At 35.6% G+C, this 15,469-nt stretch overlaps 1 protein-coding gene across 11 annotated transcripts in view; it reads left to right on the forward strand.

Moving 5' to 3' along the window:
* Positions 1–15,469, forward strand: part of ITSN2 (intersectin 2) — a 171,205-nt gene that overhangs the window by 107,101 nt on the left and 48,635 nt on the right. For all 11 annotated transcript variants that reach the window (XM_035273051.3, XM_078349823.1, XM_078349820.1 and 8 more), the window contains 5 exons: positions 5,668–5,849; positions 6,159–6,303; positions 9,312–9,517; positions 12,496–12,560; positions 14,390–14,556. In XM_035273051.3, coding sequence (XP_035128942.1) covers positions 5,668–5,849; positions 6,159–6,303; positions 9,312–9,517; positions 12,496–12,560; positions 14,390–14,556 — 765 coding nt within the window. The remainder of the gene's footprint in view (positions 1–5,667; positions 5,850–6,158; positions 6,304–9,311; positions 9,518–12,495; positions 12,561–14,389; positions 14,557–15,469) is intronic.

The raw sequence follows: 15,469 nt of genomic DNA on the forward strand, positions 1-15,469 counted from the left end.
TTTTGCTCTTATTGCCCAGGCTGGAGTGCAATGGCATGATCTCAGCTCACTGCAACCTCTGCCTCCTAGATTCAAGCAATTCTCCTGTTTCAGCCTCCTGAGTAGCTGGGTTTACAGATGCCTGCCACTACACCCAGCTAATTTTTTGTATTTTTAGTAGAGACGGGGTTTCACCATGTTGGCCAGGCTGGTCTTGAACTCCTGACCTTAGGTGATCCACCTGCCTTGGCCTCCCAAAGTGCTGGGATTACAGGCATGAGCCACCGCACCCAGCCTCTTGTTTGTATTTTTATTGCTCTGGCTTATCTATCTATCTGTTTGTCTATTTATTTATTTTTGAGACTGAGGCTTGATCTGTTACTCAGGCTGGAGTGCAGTGGCATGATCACGGCTCACTGCAGCCTCGACCACCTGAGTTCACGCTATCCTCCTCCCACCTGAACCTCTCGAGTAGTGGAGACAATAAGCACACACTGCCACACCGGGCTAATTTTTCTTTTTTTTTAAGAGATGGAGTCTCACTACGTTGTGTAGGCTTGTTTCAAACTCCTGACCAACTGCTGTGATTACAGGCATGAACCACCATACCTGGCAGGCTTAGCTGTTTTAAACTACTCTTAAACTAGATTTACAGGATAATACTTCATAAGGTTTCCTTTCATTCTAACTGCATTAGAACACCATTTTATGGTAGTTACATTACTGTGACACCGTACTGTTTAACCACAGCAGCTCTGTTTAGGAATTTTCTAAATCATTCGTAATATAAATAGCCAGACATACAACATTAAAATGAGAATTATTTGCCATAAACATAAATGAAGTTGCCCTAATAATAATCCATTTATCATTAATTAAGCTTTAAGTGTGTTGTTAATCAAATTAGAATAGTCCATTCAAGTTAACATTTATTGACTTTCTAACCATGTGCCTCTGTTGACATACAAAAATGAACAAGGAGACCATAGTCCAGGAAAAGACAGAAATGTATATTACTATACAATATATAACATAAATGTCCATACTAATTTAAATAAAGTACTGTGGGAACCCAGAAAATGAAGGAAAAACAACCAAATAAAATTGGAACATTTTTCCCAAGAGTAGGATAGAGGAAGGCCTTAAAGGATTATGCCTTATATTTGTTTAGTGCTTTACAGTTTCCAAAGAGCTTTCATAAATATGCTCAATTTAATTCTGAAAGTTACCCTACTGGAGGGTAGCACAGGTATTTCCCCCAAAATTTGTAGATGACCAAACATGCTGGATAGCATTCATTATCTTAATGAAGGATAACCAGGTAGCATGGCTAAGACTGAAATGTGGTTCTTTTAACTCTCAGGTCTATAGTATTTCCTCTAAACCATGTAACATTCTGGGCAGAAGGGAATACCTTAAATAAAAACATTGAGGCTTGCATGTACCAGGTGTTTCTAAAGGATAAGCATTTGCCTAGAATATCGAACAAGTGGTAGGAGATGAAGCTAGAAAGGTAAGTAGAAACCTGAAACTGTAATTTCAGAGTATTCAAATTCTGCGCTAAGAAGTTTGAACTTTTAAAAGCTTCAAACTAGAGAGACAACATCTGCTAGGATAAAAAGGTCTGAAGTGGCATACCATAGAGTAAAAATAATCAAGATTGGAAAAGGAAAAGGCAGACTGTATTTATTTGCAGAAGACATGATAATTTACACAGAAAGTCTCATAGAATCTATTTTAAAAAGCTACTAGAAGTATTTAAATGAGTTTAGCAAGGTTGCAGAATACAAGATCAATATAACAAAATCAGTTGTATTTCTGTGTAGAAATGATAACTATTCAGAAATTGAAATTAAAAACACCATTTACAATTGCATAAAAATATGAAATACAGATAAAACTGATAAAAGATTTGCAAGACCTATTTATTGAAAATTACAAAGTTTTATTGAGAAAAATTAAAGTCCTAAATGATTGGAGAGATATATTGTGTTCATGGATTGGAAGACTCAGTATCAATAAGAAGTCAATTCTTCCCTTAAGTCCTATATAAACAAAACAAATTTTTTAAGAAAAAGATAAGAAGTCAGTTCTTCTCAAATACTTACACAGACTCAAAGCCATTTTAATTAAAACTTTAGCAGGCAGCTAGGTGCTGTGACACACACCTGTAATCCCAGTACTTTGGGAGACCAAAGTGGGAGGATTGTTTGAGGCCAGGAGTTCAAAACCAACCTGGGAAACAAAGCAAGACCTCATCTCTATGACAACAACAACAAACATTTCAGCAGGTTTTTTGTGTAGCAAATGACAAGCTGATTCAAAACCAAAACAACTTTGAAAATGAACAAAGTTGGAGATCTTTTAGTACCTGAATTTAAGGCTTATTATAAAAGTTACAGCAGGCCAAACAGTTGTGATATTAGCATCTAGATAGGAAAATAGATCAATGGAACAGAATAGGTAAGTAGATTGATGCTGCATGTATAGCAAGTGGTATTGGAACAAGGGATATTCATATGCAAAACAATGAATTTCAGTTTGTTCCTTGCAACATATACACAGATTAACTCAAAATAGATAAAATGTGAACCTAAAACTGTAGAACTTTTAGAAAAAAACAGGGAAAATCTTTACAACTTTGGGTTACTCAAAGATTTTTTAGTTTCTTAGATATGACAAAGAATCTAAGAAATAGTGTTTCTTTTTGAGAAAAAAATTGTGTAATTTATTGTGGTAATGATCCCGTAACTCTTTGAATATATTAAAATCCATTTAATTGTCTACTTTAATGGAGGGATTATATGGAATGTGACTTCTATCTCCATAAGCAGTTGTTTTAAAAAGTTAAAACACGTACCTACCATGTGACTCAGTCATTCCACTCTTAGGTATTTACACCAGAGAACTGAAAACATATGTCCATATGAAGACAAATGTTCGTAGCAGCTTTATTTGTAATAATCAAAAACTAGAAAAAACTTAAATATTTACCAACATTTGAAAGGAACAAACCTTTCATACTATATGGATGCCTTGAGTGGAAAAAGGCAGACAAAAAAGGATGCATATAGTATGATTTTATTTATATAAAATTTTAGAAAATGCAAACTAATATATAGGACAAAAAATAGGCCAGTGTTTTCCTAGAGATGGTGGGGAAGGTCATGGGGAGGGATGAACTGGAGGTCTTACAGTGGAACAAAAGGAAACTTTTGCGGGTGATGGAAATGTTTGCTATCTTGATTGTGGTGATTTTTCACAGGTGTATACATATGTTAAAACATCCAGTTTAACACCTTAAACATGAAATTTATCTTAATGATACCTCAAAAAGCAGTTTTAAAAAATCTTAATGGATTTGACATGATGTTAACAGATGTAACACTGTTAAGTCTGTGTTTTAGAAAGGTAAGGAAGATAGACTGGAGAACAGAGACACTGCTACCATATTCATTTATGCAGTGAGTTAAGTGATTTCTATGATGCTAGACAGTAGGGGTCAATAAAAAAGCTCACAGACAAATGGAAGAGATATATGTAAATAAGTTATTTACATATAAATAATTTATCTGTAATAAGTGCATATGCTTATGTATTAGCTACATAATTAAATATAATTACATATATAATATATATAATACTAATTATGACAGTTGTATATGAGATAATTCTGGCTTGGGTTGGGGGCAGTTAGAATCTTGAAGGATGAGTAAAAATCATAATAATCTTAAGTGTGAAATGAAAAAAAGCCTGAAGTAGGGCAGTGAGGGTGGGTTGACACATTAGAAAAGTCTTTAGTGACAGACTTAGTAGTTTGGATGTGGAAGTGTAAAAAGAGATAAGAGCCAAAGATACTTTCTTTAGAATGGCTAAAGTTTTGGTGGTGTGAATAATGGAGGAATTTAGGAGAAGGAGGGGATGGAGGAGAAAAATTCAGTCTTAAAATTTGACTTGGAAGTTCCCATGGGACATCCACTTGAAGATACCTTGCAAATAGTTGAAAGTATAGGCATGTTGCTTTGGGAAGAAGTCATTACTGAGATCATAGCTTTTGGATTCATTATTGCACAGGGGACTGATCAAACTATAGGAGTAAGCGGGCCTGTTCAGGAAGGGTATAGCATGAGGCAAGAAAGACAGTGGTAAACTTGAGACTGTCCTCAGTGTTTAAGGAACAAGGACCAAGAAACAGAGGGAGAGACACTGTGAGGGTGGAGGATGTCACACTGTAGGAGAAAAATGTCTGGGAGAAGAAATAAAATTGGTAAGTCACCTGATATATTTACCAATTGGAAAATAGTATTCAGAGAAGGTCTTATTATTCTGTTAGAGAGTTCAAAAAAACTATGTACCAAGAACAGAAAAAAACTAAGCAAAAAAAAAAAAAAGTAACGATTATAGGACAATAGAAAGTTTACAAAAAAAAAGGAAATTTAAGCCAGGTGCGTTGACTTATGCCTGTAATCCCAGCACTTTGGGAGGCTGAGACAGGTGAATCTCCTGAGGTCAGAAGTTTGAGACCAGCCTGGCCAATATAGTGAAACCCCATCTTTACTAAAAATACAAAAAATTAGCTGGATGTGGTGGTGGGCACTTGTAATCTCAGCTACTAGGGAGCCCGAGGCAGGAGAATTGCTTGAACCTAGGAGGGAAGGTTGCAGTGAGCCAAGATCGTGCTATTGCACTCCAGCCTAGGCAACAAGAGCAAAAATCTGTCTCAAAAAAAAAAAAAAAAACCCCATAAACCAAAAAAGGAAATTTAATCAGCAGCATGCTACATGACTCACATATGAAATATTTAAACATAGTCATAATAGTATAAACATTAAATATAATTTAAATAAAAATTGAGATACAACAGTATTGGTAGACTAAGAGGCTGCAGTGAAAGAGAGGTAAATCTTCATTTTCCATAGCCAAAAGCCAATCGATAATGTCTAAAATTTAAAAAAATTCAAGAAAAAGCAGTATAAATATGTTATTTAGAAATATAAGTAGTGATACAGAAGAAACCAGGAAGAATGACAGGTTAGGAGTGAAAATCAGGGCATAGGAGCCATGAGATAAAATCAGGGCATAGGAGCCATGAGATAGGGGAATATTGTTTTCTTTCATTAGCCATATATAATGCTATTTGTCTTTAGCATTATATATGCTATTGTAAAATATTTTCATATAAATTGGATAAAATTAAAAATTAAAAAGACAGTTTGGGCTGGGCACGGTGGCTCATGCCTGTAATCCCAGCACTTTGGGAGGTCGAGGCGGGTGGATCATGAGGTCAAGAGATCGAGACCATCCTGGTCAACATGGTGAAACCCCATCTCTATTAAAAATACAAAAAATTAGCTGGGCATGGTGGCGCGTGCCTGTAATCCCAGCTACTCAGGAGGCTGAGGCAGGAGAATTGCCTGAACCCAGGAGGCGGAGGTTGCAGTGAGCCGAGATCGCACCATTGCACTCCAGCCTGGGTAACAAAAGCAAAACTCCGTCTCAAAAAAAAAGACAGCTTGCTATTTCTATCACTAGAAATAGTAGCCTGTTAATTTGTAGAAAATGCCTTAGCTATTTAGTTAGATGGGCTTAATTTTGAAAATGAGAATACTATACAACCGTCTTTGTCCTCTTTCCATTGTAAATGTGTGAGTTTCTAAGCACTGTTAATCCTTCTTTTTATTTCCGTAGGTTGATGAAAAAACCATAGGAGAACCTGGTTGGCTTTATGGTAGTTTTCAAGGACATTTTGGCTGGTTTCCATGCAATTATGTAGAAAAAATGCCATCAAGTGAAAATGAAAAAGCTGTGTCTCCAAAGAAGGCCTTACTTCCTCCTACAGTTTCTTTATCTGCTACCTCAACTTCCTCTGAGTACGTTTTCAGCTAACAGTAAAGTTTATATGGTTCTGCAAATGTATAAATACCTAATATATAGTTGTATCAGCCTACTACTTCATCATAGTTTAATCTGGGTTGTACTCTTCAAGAGTACCTTTTGTTCCAGATTTAATACTGAAATTTAGTAAGTGAAAACATGGGTCAGTAGTTTGTTAATGAATTCTTTATTCCCATAAATTGTGTGTAAGTAAACACAGTGTATATAATATACAGGTTGATAAATTAGTAGTAATTAAGCTCTAAACAATTAAGTATACTTATATTAAAGTGTTATATTTGCAGACCGCTTTCTTCAAATCAACCAGCATCAGTGACTGATTATCAAAATGTATCTTTTTCAAACCTAACTGTAAATACATCATGGCAGAAAAAATCAGCCTTCACTCGAACTGTGTCCCCTGGATCTGTTTCACCTATTCATGGACAGGTACGTTGTCTGTTATTTTCGTGGACTTTATTCTTTGAATTTGCTCCTCATTCATATAAAATAGATTGAAAATTATGTACAAAGGGACCATTCACTCATTTAACCAGAATTTATAGCATTCAGTTTCTTTCTTATCATTCATACATGATGTAAAGGTGAAGAAATGATTGTTACTTAGATGTTTCTCAACAATTCTTATTTGTAATATCAAGTTGCTAGCAGCTAAGGTTTCTAGGTTTAAAATATTATTTTTATAAATCTCATGATATATTGTACTTGATTTGTAGTTATTATAAAAAGATAAGAGACTTGGGCTTGAGGGTTTTTTGTTTTGTTTTGTTTTGTTTTCTTATTTTTCTGGGAATGTTGGAACTTTTTTTTTTTTTTTTTTTGAGGTGGAGTTTCGCTCTTGTTACCCAGGCTGGAGTGCAATGGTGCGATCTTGGCTCACCGCAGCCTCCGCCTCCCGGGTTCAGGCAATTCTCCTGCCTTAGCCTCCCGAGTAGCTGGGACTACAGGCACGCGCCACCATGCCCAACTAATTTTTTGTATTTTTAGTAGAGACGGGGTTTCACCATGCTGACCAGGATGGTCTCGATCTCTTAACCTTGTGATCCACCCGCCTCGGCCTCCCAAAGTGCTGGGATTACAGGCTTGAGCCACCGTGCCGGCCCTGGAACTTTTTAACACATATTTAGCCTCTGATTTAGATATAACCATTGCAATATTTTTATATTAACATTATTTTTTAAAATTGCAGTCTTCATCAGATTAAAATTCTCCAGATTTCACCTTCACTCAAAAAAATGCCATGACATAGGTTCTAGACATTTTATTATGTGCTAGAAATTTAAGGAAAAAAATTTAAAAATACCTGACATTGACACCAGGCACAGTGGCTCAGTGCCTGTGCTCCCAGCTCTTTGGGAGGCCAAGATGGCCTCCCATCCTTTGCTTGAGGCCAGGAGTTCAAGATCAGCCTGGGCAACATAGCAAGACCCCGTTTCTACAAAAATTTAAAAATTAGCTGGACATAGTGGCATGTGCCTGTAGTTCTAGCTACTTGGGAGGCTGAAGTGGGAGGATCACTCAAGCCCAGGAGTTTGAGGCTGCAACAGATTATGATCATACCACTGTACTCCAGCCTGAGCAACAGAATGAGCTCCTGCTCTAAAAAATTTGTTTTTAACCAAAAACTCACCATTAAGTAGATCATAATCTAATGAACGTGACAGACATAAACTGTGAAGAATGAGAAATGCTGTAATAAAAATATCTACAAAGTCTGTGGGGGGTATACAGGGAAGAGAGTATCTTATTCAATTGGTGAGAATTAGAGCAGCCTTCACAAAGGACAAGGTATTTGAGTAGGGCCTTCAAAGATAAGATTTCAAGGAAGGTTATTCCCATGAAAGAACAATTTAGGGACAGTTACTGAGGCATGTTAACAAAAGATATTTGCAGGAAACAAGAATTGTTAATGATGTGACTAGAGTACGGGATTCATGGAGAAAGGGTTAAGTGAAGTTGGAGAGAGAAGTTGGGGTTTATTTAGGAAGCATTTAATACCATGCTAGGCAACGTGGCAGTGGAAAGTCCCTGAAGATTTTGAAGTGTAGAGTTGTGTATGTTTTAGAAAGATAACTCTGGCACCAACATAGAGGCTGGATTAGTAGAAGAAAACCAGTTAGGGAAGGATATTACAACAGCTAAATTACAAGAGATGATGTTTGAACAAGTGCTGTGGTAATTAAGAGGAGATATGTTTAGAAGAGGAGATATATTTAGAAGATTATTAGGAATTGATATAAAATAGATAATCCATTGAATGTGGAGAATGAGGAATAGGAGTTAAAGATCATTTTTCAGAGTCTTTAGTTTGAGGAACCGAAAGGATAGTAGTATCATTGTCTTTGGTAAACAGTGCAGGAGGAATGGGTTTGGTAGGTTCTAAAAATGATTACGTTTCAGACGTGCTAAGTTTAAGGTATATGTATTAGGGACAACTTGGTAGAAACACCCACTAGGCAGTTTGATATACAAGTCTGGAGCTTAGGAGAGAAAATTACACTGAAAATATAGGTTTGAGAAGTCATAGACATAATTATTTTGGGAAGTAAGTCATATGGAACAGTAAGAGAAAAGGGTTAAACAAAAGAGGAGCCATCAATCACCAGAGAGCTTCAGGAACTACAAGGATTTTGATGTTAGCTGTTAGAGATCAAGAGGAATAAGGGTTTGGAAGAAGCTTTTGGCTTTGATATTATTAATAACCTTGTATGGAAGAGGTTCAGTAGTGTGATGAGTGCTGAACCTGAATTAGAAGGGATTGAGGAGTGAAATTGGAAAACAAGTTTAAGACTATTCTTTAAGGAATTCAGAAGTAAAGCAAGTGGAGAAGTGAACTGAAGATTGAAGAGAGGGACTTAATGTTATAAAATGGTTTTAGAAAATGAAAGGGTATAATAGAAGACTTGGAGAATAAGTGAAGAGTTTAGCCTTATTAAAAGAACAAAACCCTCCTTCCTTTGAGAGAGGAGAGAAAGAAAGAAGAATGAATAGAATAAAAGGACGTTAATAGAAAAGCAGAAAAACAGAGGGAGCCAAGCATTCGAATCGCCTTTCCTAGTGGAGTAAATGGAATTATCTGTAGTTACATTGGAAGCTGGAAGAGAAAAAAGATTTACATTAACACTCCTTTTCTATTTGTTCCATGATACATATTTCACCGATATATGAATATGTTTCTTGAGAACCCATTATTTATTTTCTCTACCAGTGATGTGATGAGGTTTCTTTGAATGGTGGGTTTTCAGTCTGTCTTAACAGAAAGCTAGTCACATAATTGTCTGTTGTTTATAATTTAAAGTCAATTAGTGGACTAAGGTTATCTTAAGTCACCATCACACCAAACTAGTCTGTTTGAACAGTAAATATGTTATATACACAGAAACAGAAATCATGGTTACCATTGTCTTTTTAAAAATTTTGTGGTTTTGTTTTCATAGGGACAAGTGGTAGAAAACCTAAAAGCACAAGCCCTTTGTTCCTGGACTGCAAAGAAAGATAACCACTTGAACTTCTCAAAACATGACGTTATTACTGTCTTGGAGCAGCAAGAAAATTGGTGGTTTGGGGAGGTACATGGAAGAAGAGGATGGTTTCCAAAATCTTATGTCAAGATCATTCCTGGGAGTGAAGTAAAACGGGAAGAGTAAGGATCTTTATGTGTTTCTATGAGATATGGATGTTGGTATTTTCACTAATGAGTAAGCTATGGTCTGACTGAGTGTATAATAAGATAAAAATTTTATACTTGAGTTTGAATATCAGAGGGTAATTCTGGCGGATCCTGGTGGCTCACACCTGTAATCCCAGCACTTTGGGAAGCCAAAGCAGGTGGATCGGTTGAGCCCAGGAGTTTGAGACCAGCCTGGATGATGTGGTGAAACCCTGTGTCTACAAAAATTAGCTGGGCATGGTGGCACATGCCTGTAGTTCCAGCTACTTGGGAGGCTAAGAATCACTTGAGACCAGGAGGCAGAGGTTGCAGTGAGTCAAGATGGTGCCATTGCGCTCCAGCCTGGGTGACAGAGTGATACCCTATCTCAAAAAAAAAAAAGTAAAAAATGAAAAAGTAATTCTTAGGATGAAAAAAACCATACTTCATATATTTCAGTTTAGAATATCTTCCATTCTAGTTATTTCAGATTCATAAAATTTTCAAGCTACTCAGATTTTAGATCTGTTGCCATTTTATTTTGTCTTTGAGACAGGGTCTCACTCTGTTGCCCAGGCTAGAGTGCAGTGATCATGGCTCACTGCAACCTTGACCACCCAGTCTTAAGAAATCTTCCCACCTCAGCTTCTGGAGTAGCTGGGACCACAGGTACATGCTACCACGACCAGCTAATTTTTAAATTATTTGTAGAGATGGGGTTTTGCTGTGTTATTCCAGGCTAGTCTCAAACTCCTGGGCTTTCAAGCGATCTTCCCACCTTCACCTCCCAAAATGCTGGAATTGCAGGTATGAGCCACCTGACCTGGCTATTTCTTTGTACCATAGATCAGTTAGAAAAGTTACTTTTCATTTTCTTTCAAGCATTTTTCCTTGTTTACTATAAATTGTCAGTATTTAAATAACTCTTCACTGAGGGCCTCCTCTTTGCCAAATTGGGGCATTCCCATTTCTTAATCTCCAAGATTTCTTGAATATAACTTCTCTTATTGTTTATAGCACTCTGCGTTACAGTTACTGATTTTTTTAAAAACCAATATCCCTTATTAGATCACAAGCTCCATGAGGTTGGGACGCATGTCTTTATTTGTTCATTCTTCAGTTACTTCATGCCTGTACTAATCCTAATGCATAGTAGCTTCTCAATTGTATTAGCTGAATGAATGAGGAGAGGCATGAGTGAATGAACAATTGAATGAAATTTTCAAATGAACAAAAACTAAGCACTAGATAGGTTAGGTCTCTGGCCTTTATTTCCTACTCTGTAGGGAGTCAAGTTGTCAAATATAATACATGGAAATAAGTACTATAACATAGCTATGAGTAACTGTCTCTTGTGTTTTATATGGAAGTTGGTAGAAAAACAGTCTGATTTGATGAAAAGATGCTGGTCTTTAGCAATCAAGAAGCTTGAGTTTTGGCTCTGCTATTTTTGCTTTAAGAAGTAACCTATTTAATCTTCAGTTATCTAATTGATTGAATGAAAAGCTTAAGCCATATAATCTTTAAAGATCCTTTCACTGCTGAGTTTCTATGTTTCTGAAAGATAGTGCTGTTTCTAAAAATTTGCTTTTCAACCTGATGTGGAATTTTGGATTTATTTATTTATTTAATTTGTTTTCTGAGATGGAGTCTCACTCTTGTGCCCAGGCTGGAGAGCAATGGCACAATCACTGCTCACTGCAGTCTCCGCCTTCTGGGTTCAAGCACTTCTCCTGCCCAGCCTCCCTAGTAGCTGGGATCACAGGTGCCGGCCACTACGCCCAGTTAATTTTTGTATTTTTAGTAGAGATGGGGCTTCGCCATGTTGGCCAGGCTGGTCTCAAACTCCTGACCTAGTACTAAAATACTAATTTTTATATTTTAGTAGAGATGGGGTTTTGCCATGTTGGACAGGCTGGTCTCAAACTCTTAACCTCAGGTGATCTGCCATCCTCCGCCTCCCAAAGTGCTGGGATTATAGGCATGAGCCACTGGACCTAGCTGAATTTTGGATTTACAAGAATGTAGTAACAGGAACAACAACTATACATAGCTGGCATTTGTATGCATGCACTGTGCTAGGCCCTTTATAGACAATTCCTATGTTAACAATTGGAATTGGAATTGTTATAACAATTCCTGTGTTATGACCATTTTATGTTATGACCATTTTATGGTCATAACATTTACAGAGAAGAAAACTTAAGCAAAAAGAGATTAAGTTTCAGTGTTTTAGATTACATTTCTTCTAATTTTTCATTCAGTTACCAGTGTTTTCTAACAGATAAGGCATGCAACTTGAAAACCTGCAATAATGGAGAATTTAGCATTAAACAAGACAGTCCTTTTAGTTGTCGCCAGTAGTTGTAATAAAGTTCTTCTGTTTGTTTGAAAACTGCCTCACTATGTAATTTACTCGTAGGTCCTGGGGAGCCCTGGTGTCTAGCTCTTAAACAGGACAATCTTTCAGATTTTTGAAAACAGATTCCTGAGTTAAAATGAAAATTAATGTTACAGCTCTTCTGAGATAATAAAAAACAAAGTTTTATTTTTATTTTTTAATGTAGTGCCTTGTAAACAAATAATAAAATGTATGTATTGCTCTTGTTTTTTTCTACACTAAACTAAGCCCATATGTACTTTACTGAAAGACTACCTACTTACCAATTTGTGCGTGTCTTTTAAGTTTCTTTAGAAAGGCAAAATATCTCACATTTGAAAAACTATTTATAAATCATATTGAAATTTTAAAAATATATTTTAAAATGTGGAAGTTTAAAATTAGGCAGTTCTTAATCCTGCACGATATTGTGTATAAGTCTTCCCAGTCTGTGTACTGAGACTATATTTAGATTAGTTTGAGAAAGCCCTAAAAAATGCACTGCTAAAACCTGCTGTGCACCAAATCACCTTTCTTGTTTTTTGCTAGTTATTTGTTTGCTTTATTGTTTTTTTGTTTATGTATTTGACAGACCAGAAACTTTATATGCAGCTGTAAATAAGAAACCTACCTCGGCAGTCTGTTCAGTTGGAGAAGGTAAGCTTTTGGCAATTTGTAAATTAGATAGTAATCAATTTAGCTCTTCACTTAACTACCTGACTTCATATTGTTGCTGTTCTCCCTATTTCTGTGTCTTCACTATTAAAGTAAGATTAGAAAAACCTGCCCCTATCTATTTCATGTGAATATTGAGAATATAGAAAAAATATAGATGAAAACACCTGGCACTTTAGAAAGGCAGTCCTATGAAAATTCAGCATAGACTGGTTTGATAACAAATAAAAAGTGTTGCAGTGATAGATGTTTAGGAGGTAGGGGAAATTCAATTCATTTAGTTGCTTATAAATTTTAATTACAGTGTATCATATGAATCATTAAGGAGGACAAAGTTACGCTTTATCATAAATATTGCAAAGAATTTTTTTCTATATCCCTTTGGGTTGTTTGATTAGTAAATTATTTTGATTTTGTTAATGTGATGAAAAATGAAAGATTACCCTAATTTCAGATGATATTCTTATTTAATAATTATATAAATTTATAAATGAAATGTATGTCTTTTATAATAGTTAGTTGAATAGTTGAAGTACATTTTATGTTTTGCTGAAAATATCAGTTTAGTGTTAAACAATTCAGTATCTATTATGTTAAAGATTCTATGCTAGAGCCTGAAAAATACAACGATGAATAAAAGTTTCCAAAGTGCTCACAGTAGAATGGAGCAGACAATTGTGATCAATTCTTTAATGAGTGAACAAAACCAATTTAGAGTAGGACATATGAATCCACAGAGGTGGCAGTATTGCATCATCCTAAACAATGAGTAGGAGCTAGCATAGTGACAAAGGAGGAGAATGCACTTCTAGACAGAGGGAATGGCATGAGCCAAGGAATGAGGGCAAAAGTTTAGGAAACCTCATGTCATCAGTGAGGCTGGAATCATAGGTGTACTATGGAATGAGCGCTTTGAGGTGAGCATCGGAAAGTAGTGAGGAGCATGTTGGAAAGGACCCTACTTTTATTGCAGTGTACCTAAACCTTATAATTACTTTGAATTTTGTTAAATTAATTAAGTGATACTGGGAATGCAAATAGTAAATAGGTTGTAGATGGTGTTTCAGATCATTTCCAGTTTATGATATTAAGATCAAATTTCATGTTGGCAAATATAAATAAAACTAGAAGGAAAGACCAAGTCTTATAAAACCAGGTCACCAACTATTTCTTCTAAGTAGTGGCAATCACAGAAACAAAAATCAAAGGCAGTATACAAATTTAGATATTTCCCTCAAGGTCATTTATTAACAAATATTTATTGAGCATCTACTCTTAAGTCAGGCTCTGTGCTAGGAGCTGGGTCATCATGATAGAACTTGGCTTCTAGTGCTGCTGTCTTCTGGATATTGGGTGTTTTCATAACTGTCTACGTAAAAGAATTAAAGAGAAAATAACATAGCAGATTAAAATGTTTCTTGTATAAAAAGTTAAAAAATATATTTTCTTATCTTAATTATCTAAATAACTGAGTGACTTAATCTCACTAAGCCTCAGTGTCTTTATAGAGGTACTAATATCAGTTTGTAGTTTTGGGTAATTCTTTGTGATAAAAATAAAAATTAAAAAATTGAGAATAAAAGAAACCATAAGCTAAAGTTTTATGTTAAATCAAATAACTTTTTTCTAAGGAATTATTAATAATTGCTTCATTACTTTTTCTACCTTTAGGTCCTTTTATATTAGGTTTCCTGAAGGCATAAGGTCTTTTACAGCAAACTTATACAATGTCTTAGAGAATAACTTAATTTCTTTATCACTTCTGTAATCTTACAACCAAAATTTGCTGCTTCTTGCTTTATTCCCTACAGAATATATTGCACTTTATCCATATTCAAGTGTGGAACCTGGAGATTTGACTTTCACAGAAGGTGAAGAAATATTGGTGACCCAGAAAGATGGAGAGTGGTGGACAGGAAGTATTGGAAATAGAAGTGGAATTTTTCCATCAAACTATGTCAAACCAAAGGATCAAGAGGTATTTTGGTATTAAAAATAAAATCAGCATTCTGGTTGATCAAGATTTATACTTAAAACAGAGATCATGTTTATGGTTTTAATCAGGTTACTTTGGTTACAAGGAAACTGCTCACAGTAGCTCCAGTAAAATAGGATTTATTCTCCAGTAAAATAGGATTTATTATATGGCTCCAGTTAGAGAGAGAAAGGGTGCAATATTTCATGAAATTCTAAGAACAAAAGCTGTAGGATAGGGTTGAGCTTCATGATAACTGAGCTAGGGAGTAAATCTGGATTCCGAGAAACACAGAAAGGATCACCTTGAAGTACTCACCAATTTTCACTTTATGGCTCTAACATTAATGTGACTTTATGGCTCTAACATTAATGTGACTCAGCCTATATGAGCTGCTGCCTCAGTTCATCCCACCACCAGTATGGTATAGTGCAGAAGTTCTTCATCTTTTTGGTTTCAGTAACTTTACAGTCTTAAAAATTATTGAGGACACCCACAGGGATTTTTAAAGTATGTGCATTATAGCTAATGATATTTACCATATCAGAAATTAAAACAGTGAAATTATACATTTATTCATTTTAAAATAATTAAATCTATTACATGGTAACATAAATAACATACTTTTGTGAAAAACAACTATATTATGAAACAAAGTTTAGCAAGACATATATACACATATATGCATATACATGTGTATATATACATGTACGTGTGTGTGTGTGTGTGTGTGTGTGTGTGTGTGTATATATATATTTGAGATGGAGTCTAGCTCTGTTGCCCAAGCTGGAGTGCAGTGGTGTGATCTTGGGTCACTACAGCCTCTGCCTCCCAAGTTCAAGTGATTCTTGTGCCTTAGCCTCCTGAGTAGCTGGGATTACAGGCACCTGCTACCATGCTTGGCTAATTTTTGTGT

Source organism: Callithrix jacchus, chromosome 14, assembly GCF_049354715.1.
Source record: "Callithrix jacchus isolate 240 chromosome 14, calJac240_pri, whole genome shotgun sequence".
Lineage (NCBI taxonomy): Eukaryota > Metazoa > Chordata > Mammalia > Primates > Cebidae > Callithrix > Callithrix jacchus.